The sequence below is a fragment of the Plectropomus leopardus genome, chromosome 21, assembly GCF_026936395.1.
Source record: "Plectropomus leopardus strain MGB_pleo_1.0 chromosome 21, ASM2693639v1, whole genome shotgun sequence".
NCBI lineage: Eukaryota > Metazoa > Chordata > Actinopteri > Perciformes > Serranidae > Plectropomus > Plectropomus leopardus.
Window position 1 is genome coordinate 8,272,656 of NC_142196.1, and position 24,769 is coordinate 8,297,424.

The window sequence follows — 24,769 nt, forward strand, 5'->3', positions numbered from 1 at the left end:
TTTGGCTTCGGGGACATACAACTTTAAATGTTTTTATTTGCATTTAATTTAAATGCTATTCGAAACTCAATTTGGAATCTACATCTGGAATCCTACATTTGGAGTGAATATATATAAAAAACAAAAACATTGTGGTAAGGGCCTATTTATTGTGGAGGGAGGGCCATGCATTTCTCCTCAGTCACTCAGAGAGACTCAAGGGAAAATATCTGTACTTTTGGAGAGGGTCAAGATAAAATAACAATTAAAAAGTTACTCCCCAGCCACCCCATTTCCCTGATAACTAAAGAACAGTCCCTTAGCAGTACAAAACTTTTACTTCCGGTAAATGAATTTAAAAATACATTGCGCGTGAACAGACGATGCTCTCAAATTTGCATACCATGCACTGTAACACACAATGTTTTAATACAAAGTTGTATTCTAAAGCAGATAAAGATTTCACCAAGAAATTAGAAATGCGTATCATGTTGTTCACCCTCCTTCGCTCTCTTGTATACCCCAATGTAAATAATGCTTTTATTTTTAAAGAAAAAAAAGGTATTTCCGTTATTCAGCTCGTTTACTCTGGAGCAGTTGCCCTGATGCAGCCGTCGCGAGCTAAACAAACATGGCTCAGCTACATTATGAGACAACGGACCTTAATGATACGTAGGCAAATGAAAAGGGAAATATGCGACGATTAATAAGAAACGCGCCAAACATTGAGTTTTAGATGGAGAGCTGATGTATTACTCTGCTGGTTAGCTTACAGTAGCCTTTTGTGACCGTGTTTACACATTGCTAGCTAGCTCACTAGTTGGCTAATGCAAGCTAGCAAAGATGGACCTTGGAACAATGTTGTACAACAATTTAAAAGATGTTACATGGAGCACGACGTCTTTACCACTAGATCAACTTGTCAGTGCTTACAGGTTGCCTCAAATTGCCAAGCTGGATAACGGTTAGTATCTTGCTGTCACTAGTAAAGTTGTCGTTTTCTAGCTGCTATTTGCTAGTTAGCTGCTAAGGTAAACTAGTTCAACATATTTGTGAATAATTTTGTCTGCGTATCGTTTTGATTCTCGACAAAAACTGCTTGTTAACATAAAGTCAGCGTTAATTAATGATGAAGGATGCGTCATTAACTTCGAATTATTGTATCTGCAGTGAATATCTCACATAAAAGTTTTGAATTCCTATACTGAATTGTAACTTCTCTGTTGTCTCTGTAGCCATGAAAGTAAAGACAGTAAATTAGTGTTAAGACAACCATTGGCATAATAACGAATTAGTAATAATATTTCACGTTATGGACAACATATTAAGACATCAAAAGAGTGTTGATTGTGCAACACAGTTACTCATTGAAACTGTATGCATATTATAAAAGTGCATGTGCAGCATGATGCCTTTTTTTGGAAGGACAAAAAGGACAAATAATAATTGTAGCAGGATGAGTCGACTTAATTTTTCAATCTAGGCTGAAAAATCATCCTTGGCCTTATTCTCAATATAGTAGAAGGTGCATGTAAGGAAAAACATACAAAATGCTATAGTTAAGATACACATAGGTAAACGTATAGCAAAACTCCAAATGACTGTATTATGTAAGCAAATTTACCTTCACAACAGTTCTTTTTGCAAATTGTGCACTAACCTTAGTAGATCCAGTATAGTAGGGACTTTGAAATGAAATCAACAATAATGATTATTTTGTTCTCTATCTTCCCATCTTTTGTCACCCTCTACTTAGCCTCATGAAGAATTGTGGCGGTGTATTGCTTTTTAAATGCTAGTGCTTGCTTTTTAGGGAGGTATAGATTAAGACATTTGTCATTGTCCATGGAGGATAGGGGCTTGAGTGTGCTGAGTAATCTAATGCCTTGGCTTGAGTGGAGCAGCCTATGAGGCTCACAAGTGCAATAAATAAAGAAAGAGTAATCATGGCATTTCTTGGGATACTTGCTTTACTGTTTGTGATAATCATTAAATGTCTGTCTCCACCATAGACATTATAAATCAATTATGTTGCCATGACCCACATTCTAGACACCAGTGTGTCTATTACATCAAATGCCAAAATTGAGTGATTTGATGTTATACAACTTTAATATAATTTAGGCCATTTGTGTTTGAGACGTTAAATATACTTTCTATTTCAACAACACCCTTTTGTCTTTGGTTTTACATTTTGCACAACAGCCTTGTGATGTGTTATGTGTTATGTGTTTTATGACAGGTTTTCGCAGCTAGTGCAACAGAAGTTATTCTAAAAGTTTTTTAAATTTTGTGTACATTTGATATTTTTGTCTACCGCACCCATTAGTTGTACAGTACCTCTGGGATTGTAAAATATAGTCTGTGATCGACTTGGTTTCATTCCTGTAGGTCAGTTGGTTGAAGGGCTCAGAGACAATGACTACCTCTTGATTCATTCCTGCCGTCAGTGGACAACGATTACTGCTCACAGTCTGGAGGAGGGACATTATGTCATTGGGCCCAAAATAGAGATCCCAGTGCACTACGAAGGTGAGCTACATCTGCATGGATGCGTGATGCTCTAGAATATGCTTGATTTTGACTTTTTTGATTTATCTTTGTGCATATCAAAACCAGAAAGACAGTGTTTTAACTGACAAAATGGGGTTCGAATCAGGGGACTCCAAGAATGATGATTAGAATAATTGATCTGTGCTGCTGCCCTAAAAATACACAAGATATATTGTGGAGAGTTTTGGCGTTTCAGTGCTTAAAGATTGTGCAAACAATGTGTAGCTTTACCTCATTTTTTAGTTTATATTTGCACTAAAAAGTACAAATTATGCTTGACCCTGTCACTTACACTGATATGTCTTATAACACTTCAGGTCAGTTTAAGCTACTAGAGCAGGACAGAGATGTCAAGGAGCCTGTGCAGTACTTCAACAGCGTGGAGGAGGTGGCCAAAGCATTCCCAGAGAGGGTATACGTCATGGAAGAAATCACTTTCAATGTTAAGGTATGCTTAATTTGGTATTATTATTATTGCTGTTCGTGGATGAAATTACTATATGTATTTTTTGACTATCAATAACATGTCGATAACTTCTCTACAACTTGCAACTCTGACATTAGGATTAAGATTTCCAGTTAAGACTTGAAATCTTCCTGTGAAGATTTCTACGAAAGGCAATTTAATTGTTAATTTGCTGACAGGATGTTTGCGGACAGGGTTTTTAGCTAAAAACCAAAATCACAAGGTCAAATGGTTCCTTAAAGGGATACTTTGTCAGTTTTCAACAAGCTTTGTATCAAAATAATGTGGGTAAAACACTGCCAAATGTTGTAATTTATGTCTTTTGGCAGTGTTTCGCTGGTTCCTAGGTCTGTTCTGTTTTCTTAATACATCCATTGGTCTTTTGTTCAAAGTACAGGCTGCCTGCCAACCATGCCACCGCCATCATATACACAAAGAGTATAACTTGTCAAGAGACACACAAGCCCCTCTCTGTCTCTAAAACTGTGACTGAAATCATATGAAACGGTAAAACCAGGCAGTGCTGATTGAATATAAATCAAGATTAAGTTACCACACTGCCTACTTCTCACCTAAAAGTTTTTCAGAAACATATTTTAATGCCCTGTTTCGCCGAAATGGTAGAGTTTGTAAGCAGGAAATGGACGTGCTACTGCTTCCTGCACAGCCAAAACAGGCCAAAAAAACAAACATCAAACAGTAAAACTAAGCAGTGCTGATCAAATATAAACAAAGATTGAGTTTCTGAGTTGCATATTTTCCACCTCAGAGGTTTTCAGAAACTTGTTTTAGCTTACTGTTTTACCGACATATGATATCTGGCTGGCCGCCATTGTGTTGAAGAGACAAGGTTGCAATTTGTCACCCATCAGCGGAAGCATTTATTGGTCTGATGCATTCTGGTAGGTGTAGTTTTTCTATCCTTTGAGCAAAAACTAATGCTAGTATTTGCATCTTTCTACTGCGTAGACAGCCTAGTTTTGTGTGAGGGAGGATTCTCATTATAACAGTGAAATACTTATTTAAATACTTAGACCACATGTCTTCTTTTCACAGATGGCTTCAGGGGAATGCAATGAAGATACTGAAGTTTACAACATAACACTAAGCACCGGTGATGAACTGACATTAATGGGCCAGGCTGAGATCCTGTACGCCAAGACCTCCAAAGAAAAATCAAGATTCAACACAATTTTTAAGAAGATCGGGAAGCTGAACTCCATCAGTAAGATCGGTCGAGGCAAGATGCCTTGCCTGATCTGCATGAACCATCGCACCAATGAGAGCATCAGCCTGCCTTTCCAGTGCAAAGGCAGGTTCAGCACCTGCAGTCCACTGGAGCTTCAGATGCAGGACGGCGAACACAACATCAGGAACATTGTGGAGAAAACCCGTCTCCCTGTCAACGTTACAGTACCCAGCAGTCCACCCCGCAACCAGCATGACCTTCACCTCATCCGCGAGGGTCATCGCTACAAGTTGGTCAACATTCAGACGAAGACTGTGGTTGTGTGTTGTATTCTGCGAAGCAACAAAATTATCCCCATCCATTTCCCCTTTCATATGGCCATGCCTAGATTTATTATCCCAGAAGAACTGCTGCAAGGAGAGCTGTGGTTAGATACTATGGTACATCGCTGGTTCTCCTTCTGCCAGGAGCAGTTTGACATAGACGACTATTCTCGTGCCGTCCGGGATGTGAGGACAGACTGGAATGATGATGGCAAGAGCCCTAAGAAAGGCAGTGGGAATGGCAGTTGCAGTGGAAGCAGCGGAGGAAGCGGCAGCTCTAATGGTTGTCCTAATCACATGCAGATTCCCAGCTCTTTAACTTACGCCCGGGATGAACTCACCCAGTCCTTCCACCGACTGTCTGTGTGTGTCTATGGCAGCAACCTGCATGGTAACAGTGAGGTCAATTTGCAGGGCTGTATGACACTGTGTGGGGATTGGGCTCTTCTGCCCTCTGATTGCATCCCTTCAGACTCAGGAGAAAATGAACACTTTTTCCCCGAACTGATGGATAGCACAAACCAACAGTCATCTCTCAACAAGTCTGATGTTCCCTATGAGGAGCTATGGTTGGATCACTTGAGAGGGCAGATCCCAAAACCCTCTTTAAGTGAGGGAATTCGAAGTATCAACAATGGCTGTGGCACAACAGCAGCCCTGTCATACCCAGTCAGTTGTCCTCTTGGTGCTACACCCAGTTCAGATGTGTCTCTTACTCCACCACCAGTTCCACCCAAGTCTGAAGCTGTGAGTATAATCCATCATACTTTAAGTTGTAATCCTTAAGATTTCCGGCTTTGTTGATTTGGTAACGCCTGTGCTTGCTGTTGAAATGTTAAGTGCAGCTAAATACAGCCTCTTTGTCAGAAATATAACTGAGACAATTGTGTTGTATTAGATTGCAGTGCAACCAAACAAACCAAAAATTTTTCTTTAAAAAAATAAGTAATTTAAATGTGAATAATTTTCCAAAAATGTAACTGTTCACTGTGGCTGTTGTTCTTGTTCCACTAGTGTTTTGCAAAACTTAAAAATAAACTACTGACAAAAACAGTGCCAAAAGTGACAGTTGCCTTGTTGTGCAGAGTTATTTTAGGTGAAAGGTTGTCATTAACGCTAACTGTGACAATAAATACATCGTTTCCTGTGGCTGCTTCACAATAAATGTCACCTTGTGTTTTGCCATTTGAAAGCTTTTATTATGACACAGCAGCAGTGAAGCTCTGGCATGCTTTAAAGAGAGTAAATGATAAACATTGAAGCTTTTATGAATGAGATATTGCCCTGGATTTCTCATTGTTACACTTCATATCTCTTGTGCTTTGGTAAGCAATCAGAATCCAGCCTGGTAATGGTGGGTTCTGCCGTTACCAATAAAAAATTTAAATGGCTTTTACAGATAAAATTCAAACCATGGGGTTTGATTTAATGGAAATCTTGAAGAGTAGGTTTATTTTTTTTTTCATCAGTTTCAAAGTTTTTTTTGTTTTCTAGGTGAAGGAAGAATGCCGTCTTTTGAATGCCCCTCCAATCCCTCCACGGAGTTTGAAACAGATGCCATCGGTGCCCATCCTCTCTAAACCAAGGCAGCAGGAGACTCGGTCACCAAGTCCAACCCTCTCCTATTATTCTTCTGGTCTCCATAACATGTAAGAGTTGGACCCGTCTTATAGCACATCTGACACCAGTTACATTCAATTCAAATCTGACAGAAAAAACTAGGAGACTATATTTGCTTTGAGAAAAAGTGAGTTGTGTAAAATCAGACAATTCTTTTAACTTTCTAGTTTTAAAGACTAATTTTTTTCAATGTATTTTTCTATGTCCATTAAATATTTCCTCTTGCCAGTCTGTCACAACACTTTTTTTTTTAGAATAATCAGCACATTGAAGTTACTCCTTAACACACGTTCTTTCCTTATACCCCTCATGAAACATCTGTATAATGTCAATTTTTAATTATTTTAGTAAATATTGAATTCATATGGTGAGGTTTGCCCTCATTCTATAAATTATTTCTTTATTATCTTTCATCAGAAGTGGAGCATCTGAGCAAGAGGCAGCTGACTCACAAGAGCAAAGCCATGTGTGCTACCCCTGTAACTGGGGTAAATCCAACAGCACTGAGCCAAACACTACGTTGCCCGGTGGTAGCCTGCCATCGGATGGAATGTCCTCCAGGTTGTCTTGGCCAAATAACTTCAGTGGAGGAGAATCGCACAGCATGGATGATTTCCTACCAGCCAGCTGTCGAAGTTACTACAGTTACCCCAGAAAAAGAACCCCGAGCACCCCAAAAACCTGCACATCCAGCCTCGTCGACTTCGACGGCCGAGAGCACACACAGAACAGTGAGGACTTCAGGTCGCAGAAAGCTTCCCTGAATCAGTTCTGCACCAAATCTTCAAGTTACAATTCAGAAATGTACCGAGACAAGCAGATAGAAGAATCTAACACTAAGCAGAGCCTCTCTTGCCCCATCTTACCACCGAGAACACCAAAATCAAACGCCATAAAGAAGTGCACAGATTTACTGTCAGGATCAGTCTGTGACAGTGAGCAGGAAACTTCAAATAGCTCACCGACTTCACATGAGCAAGGCACAAAGGAGATATATTCCATCTCTAGCTCATTAACTCCCGACTGTGCAGCCTTTTCTCCCTCTGCACAGTGGCAGCCCCCATCCAATCTTGCCGGTCTTTCTATTGAAGAGGTGTCCAAATCTCTAAGGTTTATCGGCCTGCCAGATGACATTGTTTCTCTTTTTGTGTCTGAGAAGATTGATGGGAATTTACTGCTGCAGCTCACTGAGGAGATATTGTCAGAGGACTTCAAGCTAAGCAAACTGCAGGTAAAGAAACTAATGCAGTTCATAAACGGGTGGAGACCCAAGATATAACTAACAGTATACGACGCTAAAATCCTGTTGTAAAGCAGTCATGCCTTCAGTATATATGCTATGCACACCAAGCCACAAAGAATTTCTTTTTGTATAATATGAATTTGTTACTATAATGTGGGGAAGGCCGTTGGGTAATGTTTCCCAGCCTGTTTAGTGTCTGTGACTGTTATTTACTAACTGATTGGAACCATTTGGCACTTTCTTGAAGACATTTTCGTGTCAGCTACTTAGTACTTTTTCAACCACAACCTACTGGTGCCACACAAATCCTAATTTAGGCCAACAAATGTAAAGGAAAACACTGATGTGACAAAACACAAATAAGAGATTTGCTCAGAGGAAAGTCTGTCACTCTGATCTTAATGGGGAATACTGCAACATTCTTTTGTTTCCGGGATTTTTAAAAGAGCACAAAAACCAGAGGACATATTTGTATGTTTAAATTTTGTAGTGGATACACAATCTAAAATTCGGCTGAAAATGGTAACCAAAGAATTCCTTGCATCTTAAGCTTGCAATTATATAGTTATGCAGTCAGTCAGTTCAAAGTTCAAGAATGGGATAGACTGTTTCTACAAGTGCATTTCTTAACTGTTGATTAAATTAATGACTGTTGAATGAATTTGAGACCTTCCTACTGCTATAGGCATTAAGATAAAATTGTGTTCTTTTAAAAATCAACCCCTTTGAGCTCCTCTTAAGCTGTAAGCTTGGTTTGCATCAGTGGACATTTACTACTTTACCGAATGGTTAGAAATAGTCAGTGATTTGAACCTTAACTTTTAGCCTTTGGTATCATACTGATGTACAAGACTGTCCTCCCCCAAACTACTTGTCATACATACTTTGTACAAACAGCTTCTTACAACCCATATCCACATTTAGTGTTAGTGGAAGTAGTAATTGTGACAGTAGCAAAGGAGGCAGTCAGGTGAGGTAGTATAACAAGTGTCAATGTCCATGTAGAGAGGAGGTCAGAGTGGAAGGATTGGTCAAACAAACACAGGACTTATACTGTGTTCCAAATTGCACACTTTTTCTTTTTACTTGAATTATCATGCTATGGAGGAAGAGGGTCCAAGTCCAGGGCGCAGAATTACGATGAAGTACCTGATGGTATTCATACTCCATGCAACAGTACGCACTTTGTGAAGGCAGCTGCAGTATGTATTAAAAGTTAAAAGAAAATGTATGCAATTTGGAAGGCAGCCATACACCAAGAGACCTCTGTTGCTACTCTGTATGAAAGCAGAGGTCAATGTCAATTTTTTTTACAGCAGGTACCTAAAGTGCTTACGTCACGTACATTACTATTGATTTATTTTAACCCGAATCATGATCTTTCCCTATAACCTAACCAAGTAGTTTCCTTGCCAAACTGCAGTCATTTCATAATGCTAAAGACATATTTAAAATTGCGACTGTTAACGATCAAACACAACAGGTTGTCTTTTTGTAGATCTGCTGCCACCACTATGGGCCCTAATTTAAGAAGGAACTTTAGGAACTAACAACCTATGTGGTCATATGAGTTGGAGGACTTGTTGGGAAGTACAGCTCCTTAAAAAAAGAATTTGGAAAAATGAGACGATAGCTGTAATGTTACTGATACTGATTCAGTTCACAGCTCTGAATAGATAAAATCTAAAATCCTTTAAATTGTGAAGACGAGAGTGTTGGTTAAAGCCAAAAACTTCTTCTTTTAATATATATAAAGAAGGAGCTGTTTGTACATCAGTTTGATATCAGGTAAAAGTGTTGGTTTTCTGTGTACTTCTAAGAGATAAAGTGCTGCATGCATCCAAACCAACTGAGCTTTTGTTGGCCAATCAGGAATCACATCTGCATTCTTGGTGTGACATTCAACTTTATGGAACTATGCTATATGAGTGAGCCAAATGAAATGATTGTGATGGTCTTTCTCAGATTTGTCAACTCTTCCTTATGCAAGGTCTTATTTCTATTTGCTGCATTTTAATTAAAGTTTAATTCAGCTATATTGCTACTCGCTTTAACCTTAAACATCTATGCTAAAAAATAACAAGGTCATTTATAGCAGAAAGTGATGAGGCCTAATGAAATGATGACTGTACTCTAAAACAAACATGGAGGTAACTGACAGAGGTAATGTAAAATGACATCCTACATAAAATACAAATTATGCATCACGCACTTTGATAGATTTCAGCCTAATTAATTGCAGATAAGGTCATGAAATATAAACCTATAAAAAAATGTCTATGTAGAGAGTGAATGCACTACATGCTTTTTCAAAACTAAAACGGTACTTTTTCTTTGTTCTCATTCTATGTATTATAAGTGTCCTCTAATGCTAGAAACATGTAAAAGAAAGCTTTTCGGCGCCTTAACCCAGAGACCTTAAAATATATAATATTTCATTTTGGCTTAGTATTTTCATTAAGTCAGTCTCTTGAGAATACACTCTAACTCAAAGTCTCAACATGAACATCAGGGAATGATGTAATATGTGTTTTTCCCTTTGTCCTGAGACGGTTTGTGAGCTAAAATTGAAAGTGATCTTCTAAAAGGAAATATTGGTTTCTATTGGTACCAAACATTGTTTTTCTATAGCCTTGAATCAGAGTTGATTTATTTATGCAGTATTTAACATAATGCAAAATATGCAGGACAGTTATTTTCAGACTGTTGGCTGAAGGTGTCTCAGCCTTTTATGCAACCCTGGTCTGATCTGTTGGCCAACAGCTGTCGTTTTTTTCACCCCCTGACACTTGCAGCGGGTTGTTACATATTTTACGCAATATTTTAATTTTTTATGTAAGTGCAAATTTAATGTGATTTTTTTTAAAGAAGGTGATTACTAATGTTGAAATTATTTTTACTGAGAAAAAAGCTTATGTTCAAAAAATGTTTTATATAATTTTTTCCTGTTTTTATTCTGTACAACTTCTGTTCTACCTGGGTTTGTAAATCCATAAATTAAAAATAATACTTGGCAATGAAAAAAACAACAACTTGCAAGCCTCAGTCACACTACATGGATGGTGATTGAAAAATAATGTTAATAAGCCATATTTTCAGGTAATTTTGTCAATTTTCTTGTAACTTTGTCACACTATCCACATTTCTTTGGCATGTGTCCCTTGACACTGTTATTGTATGCAATAGTCATGGCGATCCAAAGAGACCATGGGAAGGAACAGCTGAGTGACAATAAAAGGCAAGGTATTACACGTAGTAAAATTACAACAGTGTTAATTTCAGGGGAATGAAAATCGTGCATGCCAAAGGAATTTTCATCAGTCATTTTACTTGAATAATTCTGAGATAGAAACTGTCGACAACTGACCCAGTCCCATTAATACGCTATCATCAAGCAGCTATTACTGAAAGGTATTCCATTCTGATAATGATTATCAACTCTGGAAAGAGGCCCATGTGAATAATTACCATCATTGTGCAAAAAAAAGAGGGAAATAACTGTGACACTGGGTTGTGATAGCATTTGGAACTGTGTTGGTCAGCATTACTGAAAGTCTGGAGTTATGGACATTATCTTTCTATTCAACTCTGTTTCCCTTTTTTGATTGTATTATCTATTAAAAATGGATTAACGATGTTTGTGGGGTTTTTTTGTTGTTTTTTGTCAACTAGATCAGTACTGTTTATGGGAAATTAGGAATTGGTTTAAGATTGCACATTTTATCAGTTGCACAACGTCATACAAAACCTGGATGGTGAAAGAAGTCTGTAATTTAGCAACATAAAAAGTGATGAAAAGATAAGAGTACAAGTTAGTGTCTGACAGTCTTCCTTGTAATTCTGTTTGCCTTTTATGTATTAAAGTATGCAGTGCTTTAATACAATCATAATATATGAAAAAACAGCTAACAAATGCAATTTCATTGTAGGAATAAGTACAGATAATTGAAGGAAATAGTGATTTTAAAGAGCTAAAAAAAGAAAGTCATAATAATGCCTCTTTTAAAAGGAGCTACACACTGGTGGTCTACAAGGCCATTAAATACATTGTGGCATGTCGACGGAAAATTATTCTTACTATATCACCGATTTGTTCCACCTCAGTATTTTTTAAATGTCTTTGTCATCTCCTATGGTTGTATCTTGCTTAAACTATACTCCACAGCCCCCACATTATCTGTTTATACTGCTTTGTTTGGTCCGTAACCATAAACTTTATGAACACGTGCACAAAAATATGTACAAAATAAACGCAGAAGACAGACAGAGGGCTCTATCTATCTCTATATACATTTCTAACATTAAGCATATCAGTTAATCGCACAACATATAATTAGGTACTGTTTTGATAACTGATTAATTATGTAAGCCATCTTTTTAAAATATAACAGTCTGCTACTTTTCTTTGTCTTAACATTATGGATTTTGGACTCTTGGTTGGATAAAACAGACTGGTGACATCTTGTGCTCCAGGATGAAGGCATTTATCTCTATTTTCTGATATTTATGAGTCCAACTGATTCATACTTATTGTTGATAGATTTAGTGATTACAAGAATGAAGATTTTTTACAGCCCCACTAGGTTTAGTTATATGCTGTAATTTATCTGGAATCTCTTTACAAATTAATTGATTTAATGCATTTGAATTCCGAATGGCCCTAAAGGTCTTGCAAAATCAGTCGACTAATTGCAGACAGTCCTCAGCAGAGCTTTGGTGGGGTTTTGTACCAAATTGTACATCCAATCTGAGACATTTTGGGAACCTGTAAATGCTTCATCAGTTCTGCTTTTTTGAGGTCTTGCAAATGCTGCTTCCTGCCTTACATCAAGCAGGTTATCATCTCACAGTTCAAAGGAAAAACCAGTTCTGCTTTTTTTGGCTTCAATTTCATAACTTTTTTATATTTAAAGTCTTAATTATAATGACTTTAAAAAGCTTTTTTGTTCCAGTCGGCTGAGTGGTTACATATATTTTAAAGTCATACTTGATTTTAATATTTAAGGACATGCATCAAGCATTGACTCAACCTTAAATACTGTTAGTAAGGTTGAATTTGGTCAAAAATGTTGCCAAACAAATGCTTTATATTTGTGAGGTGCATATGAAGGCATATGAACCATTATCAACAGAAGTTCTGACTTTTCTGACCTTAAGATACCCTTTATGACCAATAGGTGAACGCATCCTGTTTACCTGCTGCTATTATTACGTAATCCTTTCATAGTAAAAGGTTTACACAAATGATTTCAGACAATTCGACAACATTTGGAGTCCTTTGACTAATGAGTAGTTGTTCATAAGATTTTGATCCAGACACCATTTTATCATTTCCTCTTATTGTAACCAACCAACCAGGATGCTCTAAGGTCACCACTTTTGTTCCACTCTACATGGTAACCCACCCCCAACTCCGTCAGGCCAAAAATGGATGAAAATTTGCCTGACTATCGAGTAGGTGGGCCTGGTCAGGTTTTATAAAGCTGGTCAACTTATTAAAAAGTCTGCAGATCTGAAACTTTATCCAAGACGACATTGAGCTCCCATCGATCCAACTTAATTCTACTCACTGACCACTCCAAGGTCTGGACGTTGCACCAACTCCTCAACTTTAGCAGCATCTATTCCACGGAAAGATCAGCTCTTGAAGCCTCCTTCCAGGTCTGCTGTTGATTTATTTCCTGTATATTGGTAAAATTTTAGGAGTTAATGTCCACAGTTGAGGCTGCTTATCATAAAATATGATAAGCATGTTTTACAGCATTTAGGGTTTTTTAACTTGCGGTCCAATAATTATAGCCAACCATTCATAGTTGGAAAAAGACGATCCATGAACAATACTATCTCTATCTTACATATTGGTGTCAGATTCTGTTAAAGTTTCTTCCTCCACTGCTGCACATTTTATGGCAATTTGTATTTATATATAAAGTTTTTTGGTGCAAGAAGCAACAAAATTCTGGTTAATGGTAGATCTGCTTTTGACTTTCATCCAACACACTTCAGGATGTGTTCCTGGATGTGAATTTGCATTTCCAAGGATAGCGAAAGAATAACGAAAGAATAGTAGGGTGGTCCATTCCTTCGCTATCCTCAGAAATGCAAATTTGCCTTCTAGCCAATTGTGTATCCAAATGTTGGAATATCCATCTAGCACATAAACACATAACATGTATCCATCACATAGAGTTGATACAGATCAGTCTTCATCTTGCTTTTAAGACATTAATATTGATCCAGGTTCTAGGCTCTTTCTCATAAACTGTTCTACCATGAGAATAATAGTGATCAAAGTTAGTTAAGTGATTGTCATATGTGTGTGTTGTCAGTCATGTGGAGTCCAGGCCTGCTGTTCCTGCTGTTGATGTCCTCCTGCCTCCCTATCCTAGGCGATCCACCAGATACTCATAAGAAGGAAGAACTGAACCAAGAATCACAAGGAAATCGAAACAAGGATGTGTCCAAAAAGCTTAACAGTTGGTTTAAGAACAATTATAGGGTAATTGGAGAGGTAGTTGTTAATAGCATAGAACCAGTGCCAGTAGTTGGGCCACCCATTGCTGCAGCACTCAAAACCCTGCTGCTGCTAATACCACAGGCAGATGCACTGAGCAGTGTCAAATCTGAAGTTAAAGCTCTTGATGTAAAGCTTGAAAACTTTCGTGCAGACATGAAATGGGATGTCTGGGCAGCTGGTGCCTACCAAATTCCAGTGAACAACATAGAGAACGCCTGGATTAAATACACAGAGCTAGTGCGTAGTAATCATAAAACTACTAACACAGAAAAGGAGACACTCAAAGAGAAGTTTTGCACATTTTACAGCCAGTATGCAGACAGCACTTTGGTCTTACACCAATTTTTGACAGCCGTACCACCATCTATCACACAAAACCTTGGAGATCTGTTGGCTGATAGATTGAAATGTCATGAAAAAGATGTCAAAGCCCAGTTTTTGTATTTGAATGAAGTTATGTGTAAAGGCAATATTCTCAATGAAAAGTACTATGAATGCAAAGGCATAAACCCTAATGTTAATGCTCTCAACAAGATTGCCTCCCAATCTGCTGCAGCTCTGATGAAATCGCACCAGCGATGCTTATCTGACGGTGATGCTTTCATAGAAAGGGAGATTTTTGAACTCATTGATGACACCAAAAAACATGATGAAATAGAGGAAAATGTCAGGACATTTTTGACCAAAACTTACAACAGGTTTGACTGGCTGGTTGTTGCATTTGCAACCCACAACACAAAGCATGACCTGTCTTTACTGAACAGACATGCTCTGTCAGGATTTACCAAGGTAGAGAGAGGAACAGTTACAGTGGCTGTTGCCAAACAGATAAAAGGGGGTGACACCAAGACTGCCGCTGTTATTGATGCTATTAAAAAGTGCTTACCGAGGGGGTTTAAAATGTGTTTAAATGCAGCACAGAAACTAGAAGAATGTCAAAATACTGTTTTGGGAAAGCGCTTGTCTCAGACTTACACAGCAGTGCATGCCTTTAAAAAGAAACTGAAAAAACCTTCCACCAGTGCTGGGGAAGATGATGAGGACTTTGTAATCAAAGAAAGCTCATCTCCTACCAACCACCTCTTCACCTGGGATTGTGGGAAAATTTTAGGGAAGTTTACAGTCTTTATTAAAAGTGATGAAGAGCTAGGGAGTAAAGAAAAGCTCTGCTCCAAAGTGAACTGTGGGCAAAGTGGAGTGTGTGTTGTGGTGCCAGAAACCTTTATAGCAATTTGTGAGTGCGAGTACCCATATTATGGTGAGCACTGTGAGCTGAGCTTAGAGAGTTACAAGAGAAGCCTACAGCAGGAACTAGGGCATGGAGCTCAAAACACAGTACGATTTCAGAAAAGCATGTCAGTAACTCCTGCTAATCGAAGATCTCTGCAACCTAACCAAGGGCGTTCAGCACGAGGACAGTCTTTACAGCCAACTTCAAGACACCCTGCTGATCGTAGATCTCGTCAGAGCACTATGCAACACCCTTTCAATCGTAGATCTCAGCAGAACATCTCACAACGCCCCTCTAATCCTAGATCTCAGCAAAACATCTTAAGACATTTTGTTGACCGTAGATCTCGGCAGCATACCCAGAGAAGCTCTACAAGTGGATATTGAGCAGTAACTCTCCACAGCGCACCCTACAGGGCCTTATGGGACTATTGAATTTGTCTAATATTTTTCATCTCCTTAAACAGCAAGACCTAGTGTCTATAGCCATGCTAGCAGCCCAGCGATGCTTTTAGCTAAATACTAACATAAGCATGATAACATGCTTTTAATGACGATGTCTGTAAGCTAATGTTTGTCGGGTATAATAATAACAATGTTCACCATATCAGTAAAGAAACAAAGACAAGTTTTTAAGCATCTTCATAAAATGTCCATTTTTTTCCAATAAAATTATTCAATTCTAAAATGTAACAGAAATACAGTGATTGATGCCCTTAAATAATGTATTGATTTTGTTACAACTTTGTGTGACCTATGTTGAGGTAATTATTGTCCAGAATAATCTTGTACAAACTTGAAAAAGTTGTGATTTTTTTCCCCAGCTTTGAGCCTTAAGTTGCCAGCTAATAAAATGTTATTTCAAAGTAACTGCTGTCTTTGCTTCTTTAAAAGAAATTCTTTAAAAATAAACCTTCAAGTATTAGCTGTTATGAAAAAATAATGGATTTAAATCAACAGAATTGCATTTATCTCATTGGCATGCTGTACATGTACATATTGCACAACTGATAAATAAATGCTATTAGATGTGCAAATGTTGTTCTTATTGAGTGTGAACAGACTAGATAATGTGATAATTGTGGTTGTGAAGATAAACGATGCTTGAGATATAAATACGATGTGGTTAACTGGTAATTTATAATAAAATAAGTGAGACGTTATTACTAAATAAATTGGATTATAGTTACCTTTAAATCTAATGCTCCCTTTCCTTTCCTTCCTTACGTTTTAGTCATGTAGTATTTCAGTTCATATTAAATAAAATAATAAATTTGTGCAAGTTCCCAATATTAATTAGTTGCAAATAGGCTGGATGAAAAAGGTGATAATATTAAACATCATCTCACTCTCGACTGCTGTCAAATTTTAATTTTATTTTAAACAGAAATAACAAGACTTTTATAGATCATGGAATGATTGGTTCTCTTCAAATATGATGGAAGTGCTAAAATGTCTTAAAGTTTACAATTCCAATTACAATTGAAGTATGAGATAAGCTGCTTATCCTGCTGTGCAATCTTTGCTATAAAACAATACATGAAAATGATCTTTAACAGCTAGAAAAGAGAACAGAGATCTTTATAAGACATCTGAATGACCCAATTCATTTGAAAGATCCCACACTTGCCTACATTCTCTGGAAGCTTGTTTTATGGTGTCCTTTAGTTGTTTTTTTTTTTAATGCAACTGTTAAAAAAACAAAACAAAAACAACTGCAGACAACCTGCCACATGACCCGAGAAATGTATTGATCTAAATTAGGAGAGAGCAAGTGCATGTGATGATATAAATAAAGAGATTCAGGGAGGGCCCATTCACTGTACCTTTATAAGGGGCCCAGTCATTTCTGTTAGCAGACCTGCGTTTAGGTAGCTAGTTAGATTTAACAGTTGAGGATAATCTGAGTCAGTGAAGGATCACATACACTTTCGACTCTGTATTGGTGGTTGTGTAAAATCATCACAAGTGTTCAGTGCCCTCTAGTTGTTAAAAGCGGAGCTGCAAAACATTAAATTCGTCAAACTAGCCTCACAGCAGATGTGATGACATAATAGTAGCCTACCTAAATGCTCATTGAATAATCATGTTAATTGTTTTTTAGTCAATGGTCACAGTTAGTTACTACATCAACACTTTACACTTACAATTTATGCATTTGCTAATAATTATGGTGTTCATCAGAAATCAGAAAAATTTAAAATACTTTATCTCCGGGGAGAAATTGGGACACATTACAATTGCTATATTATAAATAAACGTAGACTTATATTAAGAAAATTAAAAATAAGAAGCTTGTTTAAAAATATGTGCATTGTGCTATGATACATAAGAAATATAATTAATATGAAGGAAAAATATTGTAGATACTATTGATGTTGATAAAGTATAAATACTTCCTCTATATATTAAAAATACTATCTATTATAAGGTATTAACTTGTCATAGTAAACATAAAGGTGCCATGGATGTATTATAAGGAAGTCGTTGCAGACACAACAGGCTACGATTTCCGGTGAAGACTTCAAAACTAAAGTTTCAAACGAATGTAAACAGTAGTATAATTACACACCAAGTGTAGAGGGTATTCATTATTATACACTCGTGATATATATAGCAGATTTACCCCCACGGTGATCATTAAAATGTACTTTATGTCATGTGAATCGTGTGATCTTCCGTTTCAGGGCTTTTATTTTGGAAACAAAAGATCCCATCCTAAAATTTTCCTGTTGTGACGATTTGAGATTGAATGGTTGTGCCCTGGCGTGTTTGACAGTGTTGTTTAGCTAGTCCATTAATCGTATTCTTCCTCGGATTGTTCAAGAGAAAGTAATGTGTTTAATATGAATCTAATGTCAGCTTAGAGCCGTGCTGCAGTTATGTCCTCCGACGGCACTGCTGCTGGAGGCATCCAGGGGCTTCTTCTCAAACTTCATGAGTCACTTTCGGACGAAGACACCAGAGCTGCAGCTTTGAAATGTCACGATTTTGTCGACAATTTAAGTCAGGAGTGCATGCTAACACCAACTGAGAATGAACTGGGTAAGACAATGATGTCCCTCACTTTGAACGCTCCATTTCTCATAGGAACGCGTTGAATCCGCGCCAAACTCCATTAAACAATCTGGTAATTTAATGTTAAAGATGCTATTGTTGATTAAGATAGGTTTTTTGATTAAGATAGATAGGTGGTTTAGGCATCTTTAGAATGTACTTTTCAATTCGGCATGGTTTTTTTTTCACATTTCATTTTTTATATAGTATAAATGTTTCATAACAGGCTCTTCCGCCAAAACTCACTGTGGTGGGCGGTTACGTTCAGTCAGAGCACAATAAAAAAAACCACGTGGCTTTTTGACAAAAAGCAAAGCCTGCAAGAGGCTGCTGCCACAACTCCATTGGAGATATGCACTATTTAACTAATCAGTAAATAAATAAAATATGCTTAAATATTTTAATAAAATAAATATTTCTATTTTTATTTCCCTTTGATCCACTTCACTTTTAAGTCATCCCAACTTTCTAACTACCTCACCAACACACACACACACACACACACACACACACACACATACACACATACACACACACTCTCTCAATATGCTCTTACTGTACAGGTTTGAGTGTCTGTGTTTGTGATTCACATATTGTAACAACCATGCAATATCATATTAATATTTCCCTCTGATTTAATCTTTGCATCTTTATCTTGAAGCTTTACAGACATCCTTATTGTTCTCAAAAGACTATGGACTGCTCACCTTCCTCAGGAAGTCCCTGGCATCAGAGGAGGTTGGTGTCAAGGAAGATGTAGTGGACAATAACTGTCTTCACAAAGTTCTCATGGTAACAGAAAAATGTGTTTTCCAGTTGCGGGACACCCGAGTTGAGATCTTGCTTTTCTTGGAGAAGTTCTTGGACAGGGTCACACCCAGAGTCAAAGGTTGGGAGAGGACTTACGCCATTGACATAAGAGTAAGTTCCCCATTTGAGACCAGATTAAATGTTTTTTGATTTTTTTTACAGTGTAAAATGTCAATGTGTCATTCAACAGCTAGTGTATAGCTTCATGTGCTTTATCATGTGTGCATGACAAAAACTTTGAGACTCTATGTTTGTCTACCCATTCTTATCGAAATTACAAACACCCCTCGGTATAACACAAAACAGTTTAATACTGCCGCAAACATAAAAATTTCCCCCCATGTTTCCATGTAATCTCAAAAAGGAATTAAGTTGTTTATTTTCTTCATGTCTTTTTTGTGCAGGATACATGCATGGCTGTGTATACGAAGGAAAAAGTAGCCAAGTGTAGGACTCCAGTGTTGGATCTCCTTATTAAGGTTGGTTTCTCTCAGTATCATGTGCGTTTTCTTTAACGTGTGTGTAGCTGGCGAAGTGAGGAACATGAACTGCATTCACACCCAAAGAAGAGATCCACTGTTGACGGAAGCCTTGATTAATATGCTCTTATTGTATTTCCTCTTTTTGATAAATTTTTGAATATCGACTATATCCTGGTTAGACCTTGTCAAATACTCCCCACAGGTTCTCCAAACAACGAAAGCTTCCAGTGTTGCTGCAGACCTTCGAATCAGTGAAATCTTCAATAGATATTACAGCGAGCTCTGTCAGAAGAGCAAACTACCAGATTCTGGTGAGTGTCCTTTTGGTGCCTGAAACCACGGTTCACTCATGCAGAAATGAATATGGCACTTACATGAACTTCTTTTGTTATAGTCTTAGGCAAAATCTACGAGTTGCTGGGAGTTCTTGCAGAGGTTCACCCCAACGAGATGGTCAACAACTCTGACAAACTATACAAAGCCTATCTCGGGGAGCTAAAAGAACAGGTGTTTTAACACTGAAATGATCTGTTTCTGTGGGCTGTGTTTGGGCAAAATTGCTATCCTTACAGTAAGTTTTTTCTTGATTCTATAATCACTAGTTAAATGTCAGCTTTTAATCGCTTTGATTTTAGATGACATCTTCAACGAAAGAACCAAGACTTTTTGTTGTAGCTGGATGTTTGAGGGGAATTACTGCTCTAATGGTCAACTTCACTAAAACCATGGAAGAAGGTGTGTGTGTGTTTTTTTTTGTTTTTCTTTTACATGAATGACAAAATATTTTCAATGTTTTTTCTGCAATTGCGATACATGTATGATTAGTGTGTCTCCGACTTGCAGATCCAGCAACATCTAAGGACATTTTTCAATACGCCCTGATGGCAATAAGCCCTCAGGTAAATATCACGACCCGCTGAACTGTTTTATCATTGCCTTTTACATTAAATGTGATCCTTTTTAACATGACCCCTGTGTTGTTGTTGTTCTAGATGGAAATGAGTCGCTATGCTGTCACATTTGGTAAGGCCCGCTTTTTTTCCAGAGCAACATGCAGATACACATTTTTGAAAACCAACACCTCCTTTGACTCTGTTTCTTAACCAGCTGGGCTCAGATTACTTGCCAGACATGCGTTCCAGTTCAGCAGCTGCCTTATGGACCACTACAAAACTTTGTTTGAGGTCATGTCCAAGCTCTGTGGACACATCAACGCTGAGATGAAGAAGACGAGCTACTATGCACTCGAGGCCTTCCTCAAACAGGTGATCTTTACAAGGCTTTAACTCACAGCCACAGAAAACACAAACACAACCGGACTGACAGGTTAGCACCATGAATATAATAAAGCTTCTTTGCATACACCCTTTGGCATCAGTGGCACAGCCCCGAGCTGTTTGTCATGATGCCAACTGAACTGAAAGCAACTAAAAGGAACATTCATTTTGTGTTGATTTTGGCGGACCCTGTGGAAAAAAGTGGTAGTGTTGCCATAAGCAACCTCGCCTCGTGTCGAAAAATTCTTGATCCGACCAGCGTGTGCATTTGTTTTGAAAGGGAAAGTATATATATAACACTATTTTTCTTTTTAAAGAAGACTGCTTGCAACTTAGTTTTCACCACCAACGTTCATTTATATATTGATGTAAAACCATGTTTCGTAGTGTATTTTGTAAATGAAATAGGCTTATAACATACCTGTCTAAGAGGAAAATTACTGCTTTAGGATCAGTTTTGAATCCTCTCAAATCTCACAGAGCTCTTCATCTGCTGAATGGCCATCTCAGGTTGACTTGTGTTTTTTGGGGGTGCACTTTAACTGTCCCATTTTAGCTTTTTTTGTTGTTGTTCTTTGGTCAGTTCTTTTCTTTTTCTCTTTGCTGATCCTGCCTGAGTATCAGCCATAACCACAAGAAATAATGTCCAAAATAAAATTCTTTAAAGAAAAATCTTTCGCTTTCTTTTTAAAGTAGATAACATACTGTACCACTCACTGGTAACTTTGCTTAGGAAAATGTTAACAGACTCTTCCCATCTATGTTCCGAAAGTCGTTTAATCTGATATTATGGGGAATTCAACCTGGCAACAGGCATAAAGAATAATTATTTAGAAATAGGTGATCTTTTCACTGATGGTTTCTTTGCTTAGCATCAGTATTAAATTGATCACATCACATCTCTTTTATCATTTTAAGGTCGCCTTGCTGGTGGCGGATAATATTGAGGAGCACAAAAGCAAGCTGAAGTTCTTCATGCAGAGGTTCTGCGGCGTCATTAAGACCATGGACTCAACATATAAAGAGCTGTCCATCGCCATACGAGGATATGGATTCTTTGCAGCCGTATGTTGATTGTCTTGTTTGCTTTAATTGCTGTTTTAAAAGCTATTTGACAGTAAAGTAATGAAACTGCACTTTATATATGCATGTTTGCTGCTTGAGTTGTTGTGATCTACATTTCAATTAGTAGCTTGATGCTAGTATTTTGATTGCTTCACATGTGGCTTCCTGCATAATTCATCAGATAATCTTAATCTCTTCTGTTGTTGTTCATGCACATTCTAGACTTCTTTATGCAAAATGCAAAAAAAACCCTTTTTTTCTGAAGCCATGCAAGAAAGTTTGCCCCCAAGACGTGGACTTGATGTACACGGAGCTAATTCAGCGCTGTAAGCAGATGTATCTGACTGAGTCTGACGGGGAGGAGGACAGCTTCTACCAGCTGCCAAGCTTCCTGGACTCTATAGCGAATGTCCTGATTCACCTGGATAAGGTAACAGATTCACACTCATTGTCAATCACTTTGACCAAATATTGAATAAGAGCAACTCCCTAAATCTCCTGAAGGTCATGGCTTCCCAACCGTATCTGCATGTGCTTTTATACTCACTAATATCCTGCAGTAGCAAGAAAAACCAAATCCTAATGACCGTCTAATGTGAATTTCTTTTTTTTTGTCCATTGTGGTAGATTCCAGAGGTATACACGCCACTCCTGGAACGTCTCCTCGTGGTGCAGATTGACAGCTTCCCTCAGTACAGTGAGAGAATGCAGACTGCCTGTTCCAGGTCCATCCTTAAGGTGCTGGTAGCTGTAGCCTCTAAAGGACCCGTCCTGTGGAGTTTCATCAGCTCTGTGGGTACGTATTTGACCTAATTAGGCCATTGTGCTATTTTGCAATGAAAAACTGCTTTCTGGTAAGATTTGTGTTGTCGAGAAAAAGGTTTTATCATTATTTATTATTAGACCTTTGTAATCTGAGAAAATTGACCTGATTCCTTTCAAGAACATAAGCGGAAGGCAACAAGAAATGACAATAAAATGTTTCCAAGAAAAACAAAAAAAAGAAATGACCTGCCCCTTAAAGAAGCACTAAAAAAAGATTTTTTTTTCAGTAGCATAATTTTAAATACATAATTATAAAAAGTATAAATACTACTTTTTTTTATATATATCTTCCTATAATTTTCTCTTTCACTCATTATTTCTTGTCACCTTTTATTTATTTCTTGCATTTTGCCGGACTTTTCCTACCAAGTTGTTCATTGCCTTTTTGACTGTTATTTGCTGCGACAAAACAGCTGCTAAAGCATTCGCTTGTGCTTATTTCTCAGTGCACCAGGGCTTGATCCGTGTCTGCTCAAAGCCCATCATACTCTCTGAGGTCAGATGCAGGTTTTCAGATGTTATTTTCACATTTTAATATACACACATATATATTAGTTGCTTGAATGTTTTGTTTTCCATCAAATTCATTTTCCTTTATTTAAAAAAAAAAGTTTATTTATTCTGCTGATGGAAGAAATTTGCTTTTTGTCCTTATCTCAGGACAAAGACGACTCTGAGTCTTCCCAAATTCGCACTGGAAAGTGGAAAGTTCCATCTAGTCAGAACTATCTCGCCCTGTTTAAAAGCCTTCTGGACTGTGATCTACTGAAGGTACTGCTATCTTCTTTTTTTGTCCTCTTATTTCAGCAGATTTGTTAAACATCATAAATTTTTGCCTCTTAGCATCACTTTTGAAGATAGTATTTATACATTTTCTAAATGCTTTCAGTTCTGTTTTCACGTTCATATTATGCATCACCTAATTTACTGCTGCAAAACTACTTTGATTTATAGTGTTACACACTGTGCATAATTTAAAATGTACAAACGAAACATACTTCCAGGGTATTGCAGGTACAGTTTTGAATTGCACATATTTAGGTACATTGTGGGTAAAAAATGTCTCCATGTATTGTAAAACCTGTCAGTAAGTTGCACATTTTATTTCATGTCCTTTTGTGACATTTGTGTCGTCCTCTGCAGGATTCAGGATTTTTGGATGGAGCTTTTGAAAATCAGAACGCCGCTCTCGGGTCTTTGAGTCGTCTGCTTTATGACGAGGTGGTGAAATCGATTCTCCGAATTGTGGAGAAACTGGACTTGTCTGTGCAGAAAGTGACAACAGGAGAAGAGGTGAGGTTTTTACTCTCAGGTCCCATTTTGATATGTCTCATTAACACATCTAAACATTTGTTGACCGGTGCACAATCTGATTGGCTGTTGTGCAAGATGAGTTGATTGTTGCCTCCGTGTCCGTCAGGCTCCGGATGATGCGGCCCACGTTCTGCCGTCCTCCGACCCCACAGCTCATCTGTTGCCAAATAAGATCAAAGATTTCACTGCATTTATCAACCTGGTTGACTTCTGCAGGTATTAGACACAGCACTCATTAGAAGTCAGTCCACCATCATCTATTATAAGGGTCTTTAAAAGTGTTACATTTAACTGTGAAACCTGCCGAATTTTTAACACCTCACAACATACTCAGTATTCTACCACATTCATAGTTCATTTAAATATTGCTTAATATTTGCTTTTTTTTGCAGTGAGTTGCTGTTGACTAAACACGTGGAGTATTTTCAGTCCTGGATGTATCCCTTAAGTCATGAACTCATCCTCCACTCCATACGAAATCCACTCGTCAGTGGCTTTTACAAACTGCTCTCTGTCACCATGAGAATCGCCAAGAGAATCAAGTACTATCAGGTAATATTTCCACTAGGTTTGAGCGGTATGTAATATTTTATACCTTCGTTCCTTCCTGAAATTTCACCGGGTTATATGGTATATGACGGCATAAGCGTTATTAAACAGGGAAATCTGACTGGACACCTTTTGAATTGAACTTTCTCTCAGTCAGAAGACTGTCGAGGCTTAATCGCCTTACTCATCATAAAACACACTTCATTCAAGCCTTCTAGAAACAGTCTTGGTTTGTCTTGCTTGTTATCTGGTTAGAAAGTCTTCTGTTCC

At 37.8% G+C, this 24,769-nt stretch overlaps 3 protein-coding genes across 4 annotated transcripts in view; all 3 read left to right on the forward strand.

The window, feature by feature from the left end:
• The first annotated feature begins 574 nt into the window (after positions 1-574).
• garem1 (GRB2 associated regulator of MAPK1 subtype 1) lies at positions 575-11,010 on the forward strand. The gene is made up of 6 exons (XM_042510429.2): positions 575-943; positions 2,371-2,511; positions 2,850-2,980; positions 4,055-5,257; positions 6,005-6,159; positions 6,548-11,010. Exons 1-6 carry the CDS (start codon positions 823-825, stop codon positions 7,407-7,409), a joined length of 2,613 nt encoding a protein of 870 aa, XP_042366363.2. The 5' UTR covers positions 575-822; the 3' UTR covers positions 7,410-11,010.
• A 1,885-nt stretch (positions 11,011-12,895) lies between these two features.
• LOC148186011 (uncharacterized) lies at positions 12,896-15,984 on the forward strand. Its single transcript, XM_088071938.1, has 2 exons — positions 12,896-13,034; positions 13,703-15,984. The coding sequence occupies exon 2, from the start codon at positions 13,705-13,707 to the stop codon at positions 15,505-15,507; it is 1,803 nt and encodes a 600-aa protein (XP_087928064.1). The 5' UTR covers positions 12,896-13,034; positions 13,703-13,704; the 3' UTR covers positions 15,508-15,984.
• A 1,873-nt stretch (positions 15,985-17,857) lies between these two features.
• The window catches only part of prkdc (protein kinase, DNA-activated, catalytic subunit), a 41,379-nt gene continuing 34,467 nt past the window's right edge, over positions 17,858-24,769 (forward strand). Inside the window, exons 1-18 of one of the 2 annotated variants that reach the window (XM_042510242.2) lie at positions 17,858-18,165; positions 18,839-18,915; positions 18,994-19,098; positions 19,392-19,466; positions 19,672-19,780; positions 19,864-19,976; positions 20,105-20,204; positions 20,313-20,368; positions 20,462-20,492; positions 20,577-20,734; positions 21,665-21,811; positions 22,077-22,241; positions 22,439-22,607; positions 23,083-23,132; positions 23,297-23,407; positions 23,780-23,929; positions 24,057-24,166; positions 24,343-24,502. In XM_042510242.2, the coding sequence (XP_042366176.2) occupies positions 18,003-18,165; positions 18,839-18,915; positions 18,994-19,098; positions 19,392-19,466; positions 19,672-19,780; positions 19,864-19,976; positions 20,105-20,204; positions 20,313-20,368; positions 20,462-20,492; positions 20,577-20,734; positions 21,665-21,811; positions 22,077-22,241; positions 22,439-22,607; positions 23,083-23,132; positions 23,297-23,407; positions 23,780-23,929; positions 24,057-24,166; positions 24,343-24,502 (2,049 nt within the window). In that variant the 5' untranslated portion in view covers positions 17,858-18,002. Of the gene's footprint in view, positions 18,166-18,838; positions 19,099-19,391; positions 19,467-19,671; positions 19,781-19,863; positions 19,977-20,104; positions 20,205-20,312; positions 20,369-20,461; positions 20,493-20,576; positions 20,735-21,664; positions 21,812-22,076; positions 22,242-22,438; positions 22,608-23,082; positions 23,133-23,296; positions 23,408-23,779; positions 23,930-24,056; positions 24,167-24,342; positions 24,503-24,769 lie in introns of both variants that reach the window. The other variant, XM_088072030.1, reaches the window with a different exon arrangement.